This window comes from Pan paniscus, chromosome 6 (genome assembly GCF_029289425.2).
Source record: "Pan paniscus chromosome 6, NHGRI_mPanPan1-v2.0_pri, whole genome shotgun sequence".
NCBI lineage: Eukaryota > Metazoa > Chordata > Mammalia > Primates > Hominidae > Pan > Pan paniscus.
Window position 1 is genome coordinate 26,418,589 of NC_073255.2, and position 21,139 is coordinate 26,439,727.

The 21,139-nt window shown below is 38.9% G+C and overlaps 1 protein-coding gene across 1 annotated transcript in view; it reads left to right on the forward strand.

The window, feature by feature from the left end:
- The window catches only part of DNAH11 (dynein axonemal heavy chain 11), a 358,159-nt gene that overhangs the window by 11,332 nt on the left and 325,688 nt on the right, over positions 1-21,139 (forward strand). The window contains exons 3-8 of the mRNA XM_055115753.2: positions 4,435-4,631; positions 5,236-5,425; positions 6,704-6,803; positions 9,821-10,032; positions 15,699-15,929; positions 17,427-17,594. Of these exons, the coding sequence (XP_054971728.1) occupies positions 4,435-4,631; positions 5,236-5,425; positions 6,704-6,803; positions 9,821-10,032; positions 15,699-15,929; positions 17,427-17,594 (1,098 nt within the window). The remainder of the gene's footprint in view (positions 1-4,434; positions 4,632-5,235; positions 5,426-6,703; positions 6,804-9,820; positions 10,033-15,698; positions 15,930-17,426; positions 17,595-21,139) is intronic.

The window sequence follows — 21,139 nt, forward strand, 5'->3', positions numbered from 1 at the left end:
GCTGGTCTTGAGGCCCTGACCTCAGGTGATCCACCCATCTCGGCCTCCCAGCATGCTGGGATTATAGGCATGAGCCCTGCACCTGGCCCCTTGGGATCATTATTATCTCGTTTGGGATTGACATTTGGAAATTTTTGTTCAGCTGGCAAGATGTCTTGCCCAGCAGGTTGTTACCTCTCCCAGATGGTTATGGCCCCTCTCCTAATCATTCCCCTTTCTTTTCCTGTGAAAAGGATACTTGTGATAGATATCATTTCAGCCCAGGTATAAAAGCTGGGTTCTAGGAATTGGTTCAGCTGGTTTGCTAAACCCAGGGGATGTTTTAGAAGTGGTTTCATGTCCTTCTTGAAATTCCTAACTTCAGTACTTGTAAGAGGAGCATTTACAAAGCCAATCTCTCCCTGTCTATGGGAGCTTCCCTAAGAGGGAATATGCTAGATGTCTGCTGTGTGGAAGGGATAGGGAAGTTCTCAATATCCCTCTTACACTGTTCTAATTATTTTCTCAAATTTGGATAAGGATTTAAAGGAGCAGTTGGTTCGACTCTGCCATGGTCTGCAGGTCTTTCTTCCTCTAACCCTCCTGCTGCCCCTTGATTTTCCTGTCCCCTATTTTGTGAGACACATGGAGGGGGTACGGATGATAGGGGGTCCCAGGGCTTTTCACTGGGCAGGAACTTTTTACTAGGCTTTCTTTCTTCTTTGAAGGGGAACATGGGGGCTAATTCCTTGATCCAGCAGAGAGTGCAACCCATCTTCTCTTGTGAGGATGGGGTTTTATCATTCACATAGAGAATTAAAGCTTGGTACACCCAATTTTTATCTGAGCCAAACTTAGGCCACAAGACCAAAGGCTTACGAATGGGGTCTTTAGGCTAGATAAACAGCAACGCTTTATCATCTTTTGCCTTTCCTTGTCCCTGATTCAAGGGTTGTCACTCCAAACCTCATTCTTCCCAAAGGACTATCTGGGGGAATGTCAGAGGGAGTCTCTTTGGCTCCCTCTTTCCTTTGGCCCATAGGCCTAGAATTTCTGTCTCCCATTTTTGGTCAGTCTTTGTGTCCAAGCTTTTCCCTGTGTACTCAACCCCCCATTACTGGAGGTTTCTTGCACACCCCAATTGCTTTGCCTGTCTCTGGACATTTCCCTCATGGGAGAACAGAACTATGGATTGGGATTCGAACTCCGCACTTGCTTCATATCTATGTTATATGTCAGTTACACACACTTGACCTCTGATAAGTACTTGCCCAACCACCAAGGCAGTACTTATCGTCCAATTTTCCTCCCTTGGCTTGTGCATGACGTTGCCTGGTTGCCATGGTGCCTGCTTTTCTCCCTGTGTTGCCTCCACTGCCTCCTGAATAAGTCTTGGGTTTGTTTATGGCCTCTGCAGGGATCCAGGACGCCTGGATAGAGTGGGCCACTTAAATTTTGTGGGACGTGTTTCTGCTCTCGACTGGAGTCCTTCTCTACACAGGCACAGAGATCCCAGACGGGCCCCCAAGTTTGTGAGAAACACATTTACCCATCCGAACGCAAAGAATGGACTTGGAGACATGAAGAACAGTGGAAGCAAGACTTTTAATGGCGGTCTTGCAAGATTGGGTGTCTGGTAGGCAGGCACACCCGAGGCAGCTACAGCAGGTCATTTATCTCCTAGCATGCAAGTTCTTCCCCCATTTCCTCATTAGTTGAGTACTATGGGGTTACAGTTCTCACAGATGGTGCTTAAGTTTCATTATCCCCCTTATAAGGTTATGCCCTGGTCCCTTTCTCCGCTTAAGTTTCGATTTTCCAACAATGAAACTTTCCTCCCTTTTAGGGACTGACCCATTCTCTACATTCTGTTCACTTTTTGTGACTTTCTAGATGCACGAGCTGTGCGATTTGTCACATCTGCAGGCTGGCTGCCAGGATTTAGATTTACTATGCCTCAAAAATGGACCCTTTAAAATGTTTTCTCAGAATAGTAAATAGAGTGAAGTCTGAAACAGTACCCAGTACGTTAGAAATGTTGAATAACTTTAATTTTCTTTGAGCCTGACTTTCAGAAAAAGCTGTTGATATCAAGGATTTAATCTAGAAAACAGTCTCCCAGTAGGTAATGCATGTTCAGCCCAACAAATCTAAACTTTTTTCTTTCCAATTTTTATCTTAGATTCAGGGGGTGCATGTACTGGTTTGTTACCTGGGTAAATTGTGCATCATGGGAGTTTGGTATACAGAGAGTTTGTTACCCAGGTAATCAGCATAGTATCTGATAGGTAGTTCTTTAGTCCTCACCCTCCTTCCACCCTCCACCCTCAAGAAGGCCACAGTGTCTGTTGTTCCTTTCTTTGTGCCCATGTGTACTCAGTGTTTAGCTCCTAGTTATTAATATAAGTGAGAACATGCATGGCCAGGTGCGGTGGCTCGCACCTGTAGTCCTACCACTTTGGGAGGCCAATGTGGGCAGATAACTTGAGGCCAGGAGTTTGAAACCAGCCTGACCAACATTGCAAAATCTCGTCTCTACTAAAATACGAAAACTAGCTGGGCATGGTGGCACATGCTTGTAATCCTGGCTACTCGGGAGGCTGAGGCAGGAGAATTGCTTGAACCCAGGAGACATGGAGGATGGAGTGACCCGAGATCTTGCCACTGCACTTCAGCCTCAGTGACAAAGTGAGACTCTGTCTCAAAAAAAAAAAAGTGAGAACATACAGTATTTGGTTTTTCTGTTCCTGTGTTAATTTGCTTAAACCTAAACTCTTCAGCCTGTTTGCAGAGTTCTTAACAAACTACCCCTGCCTTCCTCACAGCACAAGTATTGCCATTTCTCTCAGGGGTACTGGCTCTATTTCCAGGATGGTCAAACTGGCAGTTTCCTACAAGCTCCATACTCCCTGAGTCCCCATGCTTTTTATCAGTGTTCTAATTTTGTGGAATGCTTGTTGTCTTACTCTATTCAGGTTGCTATCACAAAATACCACAGACTTGATGGTGTATCAATACTGGACATTTATTTCTCACAGTTCTGGAGCTGGAAGTTCAAAATCAAGCCAGTAGTGAATTCGGGTGTCTGAAGGCTGCTTCATGGTTTGTAGACGGCCCCTTCTAGCTATGTCTTCACATGGTGGAAGGGGCGAACAAGCTCCGTTGGTCCTATTTTATAGAGACACTAATCCCATTCATGAGGACTCAGCCGTCATGACAAATACATCTCCCAAACACTCCACCTCCTAATACCATCATTTTGGGGGTTAGGATTTCAATATATGAATTTTCAGAGGACACATATTCACACCATAACACCTGCCTTGCCCTGTTCTTTCATCTTAAAGATTCAAACCAAGTAACAACTTTTCTGGCAAGTCTTTCTTAATACCATTCTCTCCCAGAGGCAGATATTTCTCCCGTGTTTTCATATGCATCCTGGACATACCTCTAATCATGGCAGTTCTTATCTTGACTATCATAGTTCCAGGATCTCACCTACTGAGCTCACTGAGGGCAGGGACTATCTTGTACTAATCTCTGTATTACTAGCTTGACATGTAATGGGTGCTAAGTAGGAAAAGGTAATAATAATATTTGGAGACATTTGTTTCAACACCATTCAAAAATGAAAGTGAATTTTCAGCTTTTTAGTTAACTAGAAGATTGTATCGTCAAACTAAACTCTAAAAAGGTAGAATAAACATTTTCTGAGCATTTTGGCTAATTCAAGTTTTATAGTAAAATGTTTATAAACTGGACAGATTATACATAGATTATATCAGAAAAATGAAAAAATGTTTAAAATGAGTAGATACTTGAAGGGAAAGCAAGAAGAGACCAACTTCATTAATGCAGCATTCTCTTATTAATTACATAATATATGCCAGGCTCTAGAAATAGGAAAAATACTTTTTCAGAGTTTTCACATAGTTTCATTGATGTTTCCCATTTCATGGTAGAAGGAGTTCTGAATAAGGTCCATGTGGCTGAATAAACATCTTTCTGACTACCCAAACTTTAATCCTCTGGGATGCCACCTAGGGCTTGAGAAGATTAATTTACTTCTAGCTTCCATATGATTCAGAAAGGTTGTTTTCATTAATGTGCCTGCCAGTGTGCTCAGTTTGCATCATGAGGGCAGTTTACTTACTTGACATAGCTGCTTATTTCATGCAGTGTTTGAGTTATTGGGAACCTCCACAAATGTTTGATAAATGGGTAAATGAATGAACAAGCAGTATGCTAATTCCACTTTGACAGAATTTATGTCTAATTGATTAAATCTAAATGGGTCACTGACTTTATCCTCTCTTTGTAGATTTGATATCATTGGCTGATATTTATGAAATTGGACAGTTTTGTTGCCAGTTTTGTACGACAAGAAAATCTTTGAAGGAATACATTGTCTGTAAATTAATTTAACTGCTTTTAACAATGTTTCTCTTTCTCTAGATTTTAGTGCCAGTTCTTTCTAATAAGAACAACCATAAGTCCTGGTCCTGTTTTACTTCACAAGATATGGAATATCACATAGAAGTCATGAAAAAGAAGATGTATATTTTTAAGGGCAAAATGTCTAGAAGAACTCTTCTACCAATTCCCACTGTTGCAGGAAAGATTGACCTGGATCAGAATTGTTCAGAGAACAAGTACGTAACAGTACAATATATACAGGATATTAAAGTGGAGAGCCAGGCCAGCACGGTGGCTCACGCCTATAATCCCAGCAATTTGGAGGCTGAGGTGGGAGGGTTGCTTGATCCCAGGAGTTCAAGACTAGCCTGGGCAGCATAGTGAGATCTCATCTCCACAAATAAAATAAAATGGAAAGTCAGCATACCCATTTAATATCACACCCCTAGCAAACCCATTAGCAAATAGAGAATTACAGCTACATCATATTTTTAAAATAAGTGCAGAAACACCATGTGAATTATTTCCTTTTGAAGTATGCTTTTAAAAAGCAAATTATACAAAAAGCAAACTGTAGTAATTGCCATGCCAGTAACATTATTCCTTTAGTAAAATAGTTTTTGAGGATATAATTCTTTAACAGTGTTTTTTGAGGTTAGAGATATGTCACTGACAGAATAACGTAACCCCACAACTCAAATCAAGACCATAAAAATAATGGATTTTCAAGAATTTATTTTTAGGAAACTAGTTTATGGATGCCTAAAATAACTATTAAAGTCTATGTCTTTGGATAAAATGATTCATCTTTGAATTATTTTATTATCTTAATGTTTGTAGGCCACCGTCAAATGAAAGGATAGTACTTCATGCAATTGAATCTGTGGTTATTGAATGGTCACATCAAATCCAAGAAATTATAGAAAGAGATTCAGTGCAGCGTTTGTTGAATGGTCTTCACTTGTCTCCTCAAGCAGAACTAGATTTCTGGATGATGAGGAGAGAAAATCTGTCATGCATTTATGATCAAGTAAGTAGATAGCCCTAGAAATTGTAAATTAAATTAGCAAAGTCTCCTGAGCTGCAATGACCAATAGTTTTAAAGATTTAACACACTGTCTTTGTATAATTTACTGGTCTGCCCTCTTTTCTTAATCCAGAGTTCTGTATGTGTGGTGTGCACTTTTGACATTAATTTAAAGTAACTTTGCCTTTCTGAGAATATTTTGACAGCATTTGAGATGATTGGAAATATTGTGCTACCTTGGAAGAGCAGTACTTACCCAGGGAAGTGTTGAAGACTGGAAAATTTAATTAGTCAACTTAATTGATTTGGGAAGGAGTGAGGTCTTGCTTGGTAGAGAGACACAGCTTTGGAAAGACTAACTTTGGTTCCTCTGCTGGGTGCTTGCCATACAAATTACTTACTTAAGGTTCTAAAAGTTAAGACATCCATTCACATGTCTTTTGGAGATTTTCTGAAACAGAAATTTTATATGGAAAAATTAATATTTTACATATATAATATATTAGGTTCTCCAGATGGATCAACTAATAGGATATATGTATATACGAAAGGGAGTTGATTAAGGAGAATTGACTCACAGGATCACAAGGTAAAATTCTACAATAGGCCGTCTGTAGTTGAGGAGCAAGGGAGCCAGTTGTGAATCAGTCTGAGTCCCAAAACCTCAAAAGTAGTGAAGCCAACAGTACAGCCTTCAGTCTGTGGCCAAAGGCCCAAGAGCCCCTGGCAAACCACTGGTGTAAGTCCAAGAGTCCAAAAGCTGAAGAACTTGGATTCTGATGTTCAAGGGCAGGAAGCATCCAGCATGGGAGAAGGATGAAGGCCAGAAGACTCAGGAAGTCTGCTTTTCCATCTTCTGCTGCCTGCTCTATTCTTGCTGCTCTGGCAGCTGATTAGATGGTGCCCACCCAGATTGAGGGTGAGTCTGCCTCTCCCAGTCCATTGACTCAAAATGTTAGTCTCCTTTGGCAACACCCTCACAGACACACCCAGGTACAATACTTTGCATCCTTCAATCCAATCAAGTTGACACTCAATTATAACTATCACATATAATAATATATATCCAAATTTAAAAACCTAAATGCAAAATAAAATACAAGGCTAAGAAAAAAATATATTTTTAAAATTATTTTCAGCTGGAAACCAGATATAACTTTGAGTGTTAAATACTGTATCACTTGTGAGTGAAATGGAATTTAAATATTTTATTACAGAATGCATGTATTTAGTAATCGAGTTTATATTTATTAAAGTTCTTCTTTTTTTCCTTTAACTTAGCTTCAGGCACCTATTGTCCTCAAAATGGTTAAGATCCTGACAACTAAACAAAGCAGCTATTTTCCTACTCTGAAGGACATTTTTCTGGCTGTGGAAAATGGTAAGACTCTTGTTCCTCAGCCTGGCATCAATATCACCATCTGCTCATGATCCAGCCCCTGCCTGCTCGGCCTTGATATTTACCCTTCCGCCATGTTCGTGGAGTGATTGCTCTTGGCTCTTCTAATGATAAATTCATCTCACCCTTTGTACTATATTCTCCACCCATACTAAACTACTTTTAGTTTATCTGGTATATAGTAGTACCTGCCAAAATGGCTCCAGATTGAAATTTTAATTAGAATGTTTGTGGAGGAGTGAGGCCTTCATTCAGAGGAAAAAAAAAAATAAGTCTGGATAGAGGTTTTCCAATCAACAGATTGGGCTATGGTGAGTCTAGTTATTCATCAGTTCAGTTCTCTGAGTGTGCTTGGTAACCAGTTATTTAACTTGCAAACACTCAAAGCCATCATTGAAGTTTTGGTGAAGATTAAATGTACAGAGTGGAGGGTTTGTTGAACTTTGAATAGACAATGCATGCATCTTGTTACAAACCAGGAATCATAAAATGATACCCAGTCGAAAGTCTTCTCACCATCCTTGTCCTTCCACTCTCTAGTTTCAGCCCCACCCGAAGATGACAACCCTGCTCAGTTCCTTGATTTCTGTTCATGTTTCTTTGCACATGTATAAGCATTTAGTTATGGATATACATGATACTGTGGTTTTAAATAATAAAATTGGAGATAATATGGACAAGTAACTTTTTTTTGTTTCTAACATTAAAAAGTTTATTTTTTCCCACGTGACATTTGGAAAGTTAGGAAATACTGAAAATTCACTTCAAAAATGTTTTAATACATCTTTAGGGTTTTCTGCATGAATTCTGTTTAAAAAGAGGGCATAAGATAAGGAGGAATATATACAGCAGGGGCTCTGTAAGATCTGAATTCCTGTCCCAACCCTGCTTACTGAGCATTTTAAATTTGCTAAGCCTCTGGTTTTTCATTGGCCAAATTGGCCTATTAACACCTTCCTTGAAGAGTTGCTATGTGGATTTAGTATTTCTCAATCTTGTCATGATCAACATTTTGGGTTAGATAATTTTTCTGTTGTGGGGGGCCATCTTACCTATTGTAGGATATTTAGCAGTATCTCTGGCCTTTACCTGCTGGCCCCATCCCTGTTGTGATGATCATAAATGTCTCCAGACATGGCCAAATGTTCCCTGGGGGCAAGATTTCTCCTGGTTGAGAATCACTGGGTTAGGGATAGCATATTATACACTATGCAAGGTACTAGACATGTAGTAAGTATGCTTCAATAAATAGAAGCTGTTGGCATTTTTTTTTTCTGTGTTAGCATAGGAAGAAAATTTTCTCTGGATACAGATTCTGCAGGAATGAATCCCAGGGGTCCTCTGAGCCTTATGCATGTGTGGCCTGGAGATTCAGGAAAAAAACACTTCTCAATAGAACAAGTGGCTCAAACTCATGGTCAAGTTGAAGGAAGAAAGCTCTTCTCAAAGACACACTTCAGGCATTGTGGAGTCACCACACATGCTGATCACATTTTAAGGACACTTAATATTTAAGGGCACTTACCTACTAGATACGATTATATAATTTTGACATAAACATTGATAAAAATAGTAATTTTGAAACATGAGTACATCTGGGAAAGAAAATAATTCCTGAACATTCTTTTTATTCTCAGGGCTTTATTGTTACATAGACAGATTAACTGGTTACACAGACAGATTAATTGGTTACACATCAAGTGTCTGGGTTCATCCTTGACTCCTGGTGACAAAATTCAGCAGGGTTTTTTTTGTTCTTGACACAAGTCTTTTGGGTTAACAACAAAAACTAGAATTTACTTGACTTTGTTCCCTACTTTCATAATAAAATTTGTTCTCAGTTCATCAAGGGTATTTGTAGCTTTGGGAGCAAAATGGAATACTCATGGAGATCCGTTTAGGGTATATTAAAAGGACCAGTGCTAAGCAAGAGAAAACTTTGGATTCAATTAAGCAGTCATTAATGAGAGTTAAATATTTAAATTTTTTTTCATATCTATAGCATTTTTTCTTTGATTTTTTTCTTCCTTTTTCTGTTTTGGAGACAGGGTCTTACTCTGTTGCCCAGGCTGGAGTGCAGTGGTATGATCATGGCTCACTGCAGCCTCGACCTCCCAGGCTCAAGTGATCCTTCCACCTCAGCCTCCTGAGGAGCTGGGACCACAGGCAACTGCTACCATGCCCAGCTAATTTTTAAGTTTTTTGTAGAGATGGGGTCTTGCTATCCTGCCGAGGCTGGTTTTGAATTCCTAGACTCAACTAATCCTTCCGAAGTGCTGGGATTACAAGCATGAACCATTGCACCTGGCCTGCTATAGCATTTAAAAAAATATTTACCATGCTTAACATTTGTTCTATTGAAATAAACTTCACATAACATAAAATTAACAATTTTAAAGTATATAATTCATTCCAGTTTTAGTACATTCATGATGTTGTACAACCTCACCTCTGTCGAGTTTCAAAATCCTTTCATCACTGTACTTAACAATTTTAAGTTAAACCTTTATTAATGATATAATTTTTCTCAATCGTTGCATGAGTTACTGTCATAGGAAACTGGAATGAGAGAGTAAACAATTCAATTGTGCTCATACCAAGTTCCTAGAAGGAATTAACATTCTAGTGATGAAGTTTGTAATCCAAGCCATAAAGTGACAACATTGCAGAGAGGTTTTATTCCCACAGTTTCCACAGGATTGAGTAAATTTCTTTAGACTCCAGGGGTATTTTCCCCTTGGGTTTTCCATCACAATTTATTTATGCTATGTGGGTAACTAGATCAGTGCTCTCCCAAATGACTCAGTTACAGATGGACAGCGTATAAGTCTTCCAAATTGCTCGTGTGTAGATTGTAGGATAAGTAATGTAAAGGGAACTATGACAACATTTAAGTGTGGCCATGTTGTTTTACATGGCTCTCTTCTACATGTAAAGTGAATTTAGAAAAAAAAAAACAAAAAACCAGAATCACGTTAATGATGGTTCTTTGCTTTCAGCTCTTCTCGAAGCCCAAGATGTGGAACTTTACCTGAGACCTCTGAGGAGACACATCCAGTGTCTCCAGGAGACGGAATTCCCACAGACACGCATATTAATCGCTCCATTATTTCATACCATCTGTCTGATCTGGAGTCATTCCAAGTTTTATAACACCCCAGCTCGGGTTATAGTTTTATTGCAAGAGTTTTGTAATCTCTTCATTAACCAGGTATGAAGCATCAAAAAACAGGAACAATAAGAATTGTTGCTGTGAGGTAGGTTTTACGAGACTAGTGAAGAATAATCTAGTATACAGTAAGAACACCATCTTTCTTTTTCTTTTTTCAGAAAGGACATTTTTGGTAACAAAGGCCAGGTAACCTTTTAATCCTAAATGGCAGGAAGCTATGAAAATAAGTCAGACATAATCAAAGGACAAGTTGTTGCTTGGTTTTGTTTAACATCTGTACCTTTCTTCAAAAGGCTTTAAGGCAGCTTCCAGCAAAAGACAGACATGTGTAGTACCTTCTTTGTAGCCTTCCCTTCGGTTTTCACAGAAACACTGGCTGATAAAAGCCTTTTGGAAAGTGTGGTAAGTTAAGAGCATCTGGCAAAAAGAAAATCCTAAAAAAGTAGTAGAATTGTATTGAAAAAATTCTGATTCATTGCTGATCTTTTAAAATCTCTTTTAGAATTGTGTCTCTATTCCTTACTCAACCTGCAAAATGTTAAAAAAAAAAATTTAAAAAAAGGACCACCTTCCTCTGTGTCCTCATCCTGTCTGTGTGAATGTGGATTCTTCCATGTTCACAGTACCAGAGGGTATTACATAATTTGAGAGGTAAAAGATACTTGGATGCTACATAATCCAGTGGTTCTTATTTGGAACCACTTAGTCTTAATCTTCTCAGGCTGCCATAGCAAAGTACTATGGACTGGGTAGGTTAAACATCAGAAATTTATTTTCTCACAGTTCTAGAGGCTGAAAGTCTCAGATGAGATTGCCAGCGTGCTCAGATTCTGGTGGGGGCCCTCTTCCTGGCTTGCTGATGGCTGGCTGCCTTCTCACTGTGTCCTCACTTGACCATCTTCCTCTTATAAGACCACAGTCCTGTCGGATTAAGGCCCCATCTTTACAACCTCATTTAATCACAGTTACCTTCTAAAGACCCTATATCCAGATACAGTCACATTGGGAGTTAGGCTTTCAATATTTATCAATTTGAATGGACACAATTCAGATATTTTTCAAATGAATTAACCAAGACTTGAAAAATGATGTTATTTGCTCAATTTCCCTGAGAAGTTAGGAGGAAAGCCAGACCAAAGAACAGGTCTGCAGACTTGCAGCTTAGAATTTTTGGAGTATAAGGTTGCATTGTTAATATTTTTCATCTCTCTTCCCTCTCTGATTCTGAAAAGATAGAGTGGTGTGTGGGAAAGGCTTTGGACCTAGACCAACCTGGATTGAAATCTAATCTTCTCACTTAAGGGAAGTTAAATTACTCCTCAGTTCCCACATCTATCAGTGGGGATAATGCCTAGTCCATGGCTATTGCGAGGATTCAAAGATAACCTAAGTGAAGTGCCCAGCGTAGTGCTCGGTGTTTAATCGAGGCTCAGTAAATGTTAGTTGCCTTTTGTTCTTTTGCCCAAACTATTGACTTACAGGCTAGTTGCAGCTGTTGGTAGGAGATAACAACAGGTCGATTCCTTGCTATATTTTACCATCATCTCCTCTGGTTTTGTTCAATATCTGTTACTCTGTTGGGCAAACTCAGTTTTGCCCTTTTGTTAAACAGGTTCCCTGGGTCCTAATGGCTCGGGTCTCTATGTAAAACACCACAATCCCTGTTGCAGGGCCAAAGACTACGACCACCACTTCCCCCAAACCCCTTTTTAGGGACCTGTTTCTCATTTTGAGAATAATTGAAACTGTTCCACTGCAAATCCTTCTTAACGTATGAATCACAGAGGAGACCATTTGTTGGCATAGGTGACTTATTTTAAGTCCTAGTTACCCGTAAGCCTGTAAACTTCTCATCCCTGGCTTCTAGTCTTTCAACAGCCAGAGTCTGCCAAGCTCCTGATAAAATAATGTGGCTTCTCTTGTTCCTTAGTTCTGGCTTCTATCCAAAGGTTTCATTGACCCGATGCCTTTGATTCTATGAACGGCAGATTTCAGACTTTGTGGTAAATATGCCCAACATGTTAGGAGTCAAAAGTTAACAATTAGCCAATGTCCATAGCTGGTTCCCTGAAGCACTAACCACCCTGCCACCAATTTTACTACTTTTATATAGTTATTTAACAAATATTATATAGTACGTATTTTGTTCAGGAGCTTTTCCAAGCCCTTTACAAAAATTCAAAAGTTTAACCCTCATAGCAACACTATGACATAGGTATTATTAGTAGCTTCATTTTATAATGAAAAAAAAGAAACACTGAAGTCTAAGAAGATAAGTAACTCTCCAACCCAGCAAGTCAATAATAGAGTTCTCACTCGTTATACCATGCTCCATATTTTAAAATAAGTTTTTTTAATGTCCGAATGTGACCTAATACATGGTATGCTAATGATAATTGTAAAATATTCTCATTGCATGATGTTGGAGCATTGGAAATGGTTCTGGAGTTTTATCACTCTATTATTAAAGCATTTTTATTTTTCCTTCCTCCCAAACTTACCTATATTTATACATTTTATCATGCATACAATTTTGTACTAACTTATTGAAAGATTATTTTGTTATTGCTGTATATGTAAGTTGCTTCCAGCCTCCTTGATTGTAAACAATATGCAGAAAAAAACTATACAAAGATCCCCTCTTTTGACTGGAATGATTGGCTTACTATAAATTCCTGATGTTGGTCATAGGGTACAATCTTTTCATGGCTCTTGAGCAATATTTAATACTTTCAAGTTATTTTCTAAAAGGTTATATCAATTACATTGTTATTATCAATGTGTAAAAGCTTTCACTATGACCTGTCAACTTGGAGCATTGCCATCTTTAAAAAAATTTGGGGTCATTTATTGGGTATCTAGTGGTAACATGTTTTTAAATTTGTACCTTGCATGATATATGTGTGATTACACATTTTATGTTTTCTATAATTGTATTTCCTCTTGTCACCTACATGTTCTTTGCTTTCATGAATTTATTGATCAAGTTTTTGTGAAAATTCAAACCCTTCCTATGTTACATATTAGAGGTCATAAGCTGACATGCTATCAGCTCATTTGGCCCAAAGATCAATGCAGTGTTTTTATTTTGTATAATATTTTTAACTTAATATTGTTAATACTTAAATTGGATAGATCTCATTTAAATGCCAGCATTTCAGCCTCCACTGAAAACTCAGAGATCTTGCTACAGTGCTTGTACCATCCCCATAGGCGCAGCCAGTGACTGTAGCTTCAAATGCCCCTTTAGGTGGAACAGGTGCTGTGTAGATGACCATGACCTTCACTGTTCACTGTTGTTTCTGATCTACTTTACTCAGTTTCATTATATGCTTGACCCTATGACGGGAATGCCAGTCAGAGTCAGAAACCCTTTGTTACTTTAAAAGCAAATGTATTTCTTTTCTCTTGTTTTCTGGCAGTGAACATTAACATCATTATTTAGGCCAGACACATAAAAGGCATCACCTGTTCACCTTGCATGCTAGCACAGGCTTTGGTAATGGGGTCTTAATGCCTTGCCTTTCTTCTCTGGTAACTTGACACTACTCCATGGTCCTTGTGTGTCATTACCACTCTAGACACTACGTTGTCTATTCCATGGCTTGGTGTATCTATTGTAGATATTGTCACCTACAAGATCCTAGGTGAGGAAGAGTTAAAGTCTGAGTAGTCGAGTGTGGAGTGGAGCTGTCAGGACTGAGCTAAAATAACAGTCCATAAAAACACATGCAAAAGAATAGAGAAGCAGCAGCAGGGAGACGAGCCTCAAACTAACAATATCATTGGTAAATTGGTGAATTGATCATTAGCTTATTGATAAATAAGTTGGTAAGCAGTGTTTTAGTTTATAAGACCTCTGAAGTGGGACGAGTTCATCCTAAATCTAGTGGCTTTTAGCTTGTTTGTGCTGGTACCATTGAGTGTGAGATGATAGAGCTGGTGTGGTTAGGCGTGCTCCAGACTGGGTACTGTGAGAGGTAGAAAAGAATTTAGAGTTTATGAGCTAAAAGGGATTTTGAAGTTCATCTAATTCATTTCCCTCATTTTGCAGCTAAGGAAATAGATCCTCTGAGACAACTTAGCTAGTATCACAAAAGTAGTTTGTGGCCCCTAGTAGGGTCACAGCCAGCCCCTGCGTCAGGTCATGTTTTTTCCTTCACACATTCTGCCTCCCCATGCAAGGAGACAGACGGGGTGTTTTCATTTAGGACATTAAGTACCATCTTAGGAGGCCTTACTCAACAGTGGGCTGTATGAACAGGAGGTTCTTTGTCTATGATTGTCTCATCTATGTGAGGGGCCAGCCAGGAAGCACAGGAATAAACATTAAGCATGACTTGTCCTAGGGATGTTACTTTACATACAAGTAATTAGGTAACGGGGGCTGCTAAAGCAGAAAGGGCCACTCAAGCAAAAGATGGAGTCGTTTGCCATAGATTTTTCAGCATCCTAAAAAGACACATTTACTATAAAGAATACATAGAGATAAAGGTATATGGAATACACCATATGCCATATCAAAGTGTAAACTCTTTTAAAACTCACATTGCTAAGGGATTCCTGGTGGTTCTCTTCACTGCCCTGAATGACTTGCTGTTATAGCACCCTCATGTGGAGGTTAATTTTCTGTCTAACCTGACAGGGAAATAAAAGCATAGATTGGGAAGGAGTCTAATCAGTAGGGGTTTTAGACACTAAATGAATGATTTCCTTATTGCCTTACAAATTCATGGCACAGAGCCTATATTGCATGTAAAATTGTTTTCATTAATGGGAAATGAAAGGTCATATGCCTACATTTAGGGAAGAAGTGCTTCCCTCTGCTATTTTGAACTCAGGGCTTTCATTACATTATCCATTGACATCTTGAACAACATTCTAAGCAACCACAAAATTGAAGGCACACAAATTAAACCTATAATTTATATGAGGTTAAGATGCGTCAGGAAGAGGTAGCATACAAAAGAACCTTCAGAATGCAGAGGTTCTTGGTCCTTGAAGAGGGGAATTCTGAATGTTTATACCAAATATGAAGAGAGAAGAAGTTGGGAGTGTCGGTTGATCCCATGAGAATTTGACCAGTGCCACATGGATCTTCTAGTCGTTTCTTTTATCCTTCTCCTCTCTTCCTTTCTTTTCCTCTATTCAAAACTAGTTCATGTGGCACACGTCAACTAGATTGTATGTCCTATAATGTTACTTGAGCCCCCAGAAGAGAAGTTTGCTAACTTGAAAGAATTTCCACTGTTACACACTCCTAATCAGCTCTTTCTCTTTGCAAGTGGCCCTGAACTACTAGGTAAAGTGAGCATACTTTAAAAATTCATGTTCTGATAGATTTCCTTGTCTGGCTTATATATTCTTTAGATGAGAAAATGATTGTTCAGAATATTTGCTGGCAGGCACAGTCATGCAAATTACATGACAGTTGTCATATAATGAGGCTTAGCAACAATTTAGTCATTTGCTAGAATGTAAAAATCCAGAAATAGTAGGGTCTCCTGTATGTAATTCTAACTTATACAAGTATGTCATTGAAGTCCAAGTAGCTGAATTTCTAGAATTTGTGCTTTCTTTCTTTCAGCATTGCTGGCCCAACTTTAGATACTGGCATTTAAAAATGATTCTTTCAAACAGAGACGGTTACAGGGAAAAACTGTTAAACATAGTTTTGATCATTGTTCCCTTTCATTAAATCCTAGGCAATAGCTTACCTTTCACCTGAGGACCTTTTGAGGGGAGAAATAGAAGAGTCACTGGAAAAGTTGCAGGTGGCTGTTAACATCTTAAAGACTTTCAAAAACTCCTTTTTCAACTATAGAAAAAAATTGGCAAGCTACTTTATGGGAAGAAAGCTGAGACCATGGGATTTCCAGTCTCATCTGGTGTTTTGCAGATTTGACAAGTTTCTTGATCGTTTAATAAAATTAGAGGTATTTATTTTTTGATTTTATTTATTCATGTTGAAGGTGGGTGCAAAAAGCCAGTAGCTTTTCACATGATTCATGGAACAGTTTACTTTATATCATAGGTGGAGGTCTCCTTTCTCAGTGATTCTCATAAGGAGCTCAGCAGGCCAGTGCTATGATGATACAAGGGCATTTTTTAAATCTTTAATTTGGATTTTTTAAAAGTTCATTTTTGATTCCATTATTACATTGAGTATAAGTAAATCTCTTTATGTATCAGTGACTCTTAGAATTGACTAATCTGGGAGAGAGTTGTAAATCAGGAAGCAGTAAGCTCATCCTCTGTAAATAAATCCACTTTTACTTTGTATATTTAATGCTTAAAATTGGTATTTCATACCCTAAAACCCATTGGATAATTTAAATTATCACACTTTTTTAGTATATGAATATATGCTATACTACAAAAATATTAAAACCATTTGTAAAAATATAAAACATAGAAAAGTGTGTGCTCTGTGTAAAAGTTTTCAAATACCTTAAAACCAAAAATTAAACACATACAACCTACACATTCTTACATTTGTATGGCGTCTATTGGCTTAGTTTAAAAAAAAAAAAAAAAAGTTTAAATTGATGACACTGCCTTATTTTCTTTGTAAAGCTCTAAGAATTTTGGGCATTGTCATTGATAAAGGTTTGTTTTATTCCATTCAAAATTAGAGCTTTATGTCTTGAGAATTCTCATAATCACTTAAATGAGCCTGAATGCCTCTTCTGTCTCTGAATGTGAGATACCTAATGAAGGGCAGCTTACATATGCCTTCCTTAACAGTTTCCTGGGCTCACTTTCAATAAAGCAGACTCACTGCCGGGTATGGGGTGATGAAAACAGGAGTTTTGGATATTACCTGGGGATCTGACTTACGTTTAGGAAGATATAAAATTGGGGGAGTTATATGTCTAGTTATGGTAAATTAGAGGTTGCTGCTACTGCGAGATAGTTTTTGTTTTCTTTTTTTTAGAGACAGGGTCTCATTCTGTCACCCCGGCTGAGGTGCAGTGGTGTGAACACAGCTCGCTGCAGCCTTGACCTCCTGGATCAAGTGATCCTCCCGCCTCAGCTTCTCAAGTAGCTGGGACTACAGGTGCACGCCACCATGCCTAGTTAACTTTTTCATGTTTCATAGAGACAGGATCTTTCCTTGTTGCCCAGGTTGGTTTCAAACTCCTGGGCATAAGCGATCCTCCTGCCTCGGCCTCCCAAAGTGCTGGGATTACAAGCGTGAGCCCTGTGCCTGGCCAGTGAGAGTTAATTTTTAATAAACATGCAAATGGGAGAGTAATTTTAAAAATTAGCAATGACTATGTTTAAGTAAATACTTATTTCTGTCATGAAAATGTTTATTTTCTGTCATTGACTCATTGATTTTGAACATTTGAAAATGTTCTTGATTTGAAACTTTAAAATATTTTGCTGCTCAATGTAGTGGAAAGGTCTTTACTGTGTTTTTTACAAAGGATATATTTGCCACCACTTTGGAATTTGAAAAGCTGGAAAGACTGGAATTTGGTGGTACCAAAGGAGCAATTTTAAATGGACAAGTCCACAAGATGAGTGAAGAACTTATGGAACTCTATAAACTTTTTAAACAGAGCACTTATGACCCATCTGATTGCAATAACATGGTAATGTTGTACCTTTGCATTTTCATTTCATGGGATCCTATAATTTTATAGCTGAAAAGGAAGATAGGTCACAGTGATAATAGGGACCATCCATTCCAATATCTCTAGGACCAAAAGAGGTTACATGACTTGCCTGAAGTCTTGTAGCTACTTAGTTAGTAGATCAGGGATCAGAACTTAAGCTTTTGCATTTTCAGTTCAGAATGACGGCTGATAAAACTGCAGACCTCAGTCTGGATTTGTATCTTGTTTGTGTATGCTAAACAGAAACTTTCCACACGAATTCATTTTGATCTGATGTCCATGTAACTCGTGCTTTATTTTAGCATTTTCTTGAATCACTTGAATCACTTGTTTTTTGATTCACCTGAACACTTGCCTTCACCCCAGTCATTAAGTGTATCATTTACATGTTGGTTGTTTCTTATAATTTTTGTTATTCTTGAGAGCTGATTATAATTTCATATTTCCAACCACAGGAAAGGGGGAACCTTTCTGATTTAAGCTGCTTCTGTGCTCTGTCAGTTCCAGCATGTTAGTAGCCAGGGAGCTACCTGTGAGCATCCCTGCAGTTCTAGGATAAAAATAGCTTCATTTTAGTAGTTTGCCAAGAACAGCGAAGCCCAAGTCCAAAAGAATGAAGATTTAGCTCTTGTTCTTATTATTGTATATGTAATGTGAGTTTATTCACTATTGTTTATATTTGGCCAAACAATTGATTCTTTGAAATGTACGAGTGCAGTATGTTAGCTTTATAAGGATGTAGTTAGCAAACTTAAGCCCTCTGAATTATAGTCAGTTTTGGAAAGTGGAGTTAATGGTAGAAGGACACTGCTGTAATAGGTGACTTTTTGCTAAACCAGTGTGCTACACTTTGTGAAAAAGTATGAGGAACCTAGGATCATGGTGATGAATAATTTGAGTGAGCTCATCCCCAAAGCCTTGTAAGATGCCTGGCACTTGGAAGGCTTTCAATAAATATGTACAGAATGGGATTCTTAAGAGAGCCTCTAGGTTAGCGCCGCTGAACGAGCTAGTGGAGGAGGAGTGTGAGACTGAGCCTGCACGAGATCCTTGGGGACATTTGGATTGCAAGAGAGTCTTGATTTTGTTACAATTACAAAAACTGGCAAGTTTTCAGAGTGCCAGAATTAGAGAATGTGGCCAGGTTTAATTGACGTCACTACCTTGGCCATGCCAAAGGTCCTGATTTTACTCCTGTCTCTGCCTAAAGCCTGCATAGTCACAAACATGTAGGAATAGAAAATTCATTTACTCTTGAGGTATATATCTGCTTGGTATTTGTATTTTGGAAGCCCATTCTATTTTTCAGATAAGGTGGGCAGGGTTTACCTCTGATCTTCGGTCTGGTTGGAGACATCATAACCTTCCCCTGGAGTTCCCTTCATCCTCCTGTCTGATTCTTGCCTTAGAATCTAGAAGCTCCTTGACTTTGGTCATTCCCTAAAATTAAAACATGAATTAACTAAAAGTTAACTTAATCAGCATACTTATGTTGAAAATGACCATTACTTTTTTAAAAAATGTGTTTTGCCTGTCATTATTACTTTAAGATATTGCATTTATCATATATTTTTGCTTAATAAGCTGTTCATTTTGGTGCTTTTTAGCTGAGTTCCTTGTACTTTGACTTCATGATGAAATCAGTTGGTAGTTTTTGAGACATTATTTTAACAAATGACTTCCAACCTAGTGTATGCATATATTTGTATGTACATATGAATACATGCCCAACCTCTGCCCTTCCCCTCCCATTGCATTCACCCCCATGTTCCTGCTCCTGCCCCATCCCCTCTGACTACAAACTAGTGCTTATATAACAGGGAAGTGTGTCAGGGTCAGCCATTCTGCCCTTTGGTATATACATGGTTTAAATATGTTCCAGTAAATTAAAGAAATGATCACTGGTAATTTGCTTTTTGAAATGCTGTTGTTTATTTCTCTTCTCATCAATCTCCAGCCTACTAATCAGGCTTTGAGCCTTTATTGGTGTACCGAAAGGTTTGCTGCTGTGGTGCATTTACAGAATGTGGGGATTTTATCAGGTGTGCCCATAAAAATGGTTTTGGGTTTCTCAATTATTGAATGTTACTTTAGGTGTTTTCTTTGACATCTTCTTAGGGGACTGTTTGAAATCTAGACAGTTATGGGAAGAGACTTGCTTTCTTCATTATTAATGTTGAACAGTTAGTCCAGCAATATTAGACTCAGTAATTTTGCTGTCTTTCTATGGTGTTTCTTGATGAAATCCCTCAGATACCTAAGCAAAGATGGTAGCTATTCTTGTTGAGGGTAACCCCTTGGCTCCACTTAGTCTCTGTTAATGAGAGCTGGTTAATATTTACAGACGAAGTACTGGGTGCCAGGCATTGTGCCAGAGATTTCCCACATTATATACCTGCTTAATTTTCACTATAACCCAGAGAGTGGTCCCCCAGGCAAATGACAGTTTCACTAAATTACCTGAGATTATAGTTTCCAGTTGGTGGAATGGAAGTTTAAATCCAGAACTCTCAACCACAAGCCCTGCATACTTTTGTTTTCCCTCCCTCCCTCCCTCCCTTCCTTCCTTCCTTCCTTCCTTTTTTTTTTTTTTTTTTTTAAGACAGAGTCTCACTCTGTCGCCCAGGCTGGAGTGCAATGGTGCGATCTTAGCTCACTGCAACCTCTGCCTCCCGGCTTCAAGTGATTCTTCTGCCTCAGCCTCCTGAGTAGCTGGGATTACAGGCACACACCACCATGCCCAGGTAATTTTTTTGTACTTTTAGTAGAGACGGGGTTTCACCATGTTGGCCGGGTTGGTCTCAAACTCCCGACCTCAGATGATCCACCCGCCTTGGCCTCCCAAAGTGCTGAGGAGATTACAGGCGTGAGCCACTGCACTGGGCATTTTTTTTTTTTTTTTTTTTTTTGAGACTGTTTGACTCAGTCACCCAAGTTGGAGTGCTGTGGCATGATCTCAGCTCACTGCAACCTCTGCCTCCCAGGTTCAAGTGATTCTCCTGCCTCAGCCTTCTGAGTAGCTGGGATTACAGGAGTGTGCCACCATGCCCAACTAACTTTTGTATTTTTAATAGAGATGGGGTTTTCCACCATGTTGGCCAGGCTGGTCTTAAACTCCTGGCCTCAAGTGATCCACCTGCCTCGGCCTCCAAAAGTGCTGGGATTACAGGCATGAGCCACCATGCCCAGCCCCTGCATTCTTTTCACTGCACCACCCTGTTAGTATTTATCTTGCTTGTTGCATCCTTATTGAAATGAAAGGAATAAGTTCATCTGTGGGAACTCACCTGAGGACCTGTGGCCCGAGATGGAGCGATCCAGGTTGCTGTGTCTGTTTTTCTGCTGATTTTCAGTGGGAAGCTTTATTCAGGTGCCTTGTTCATCATGATATCAGAATCTAAAATACATTTTAAAAGTAGTTATTTAGTTCATCTGTACTGGGTTGTATTCTAATTCCTAGAACGAGTCTATTGTTCTGCTGTCACTCACTGAACTATTCTTTTGCTATTTATGTAGTGTTT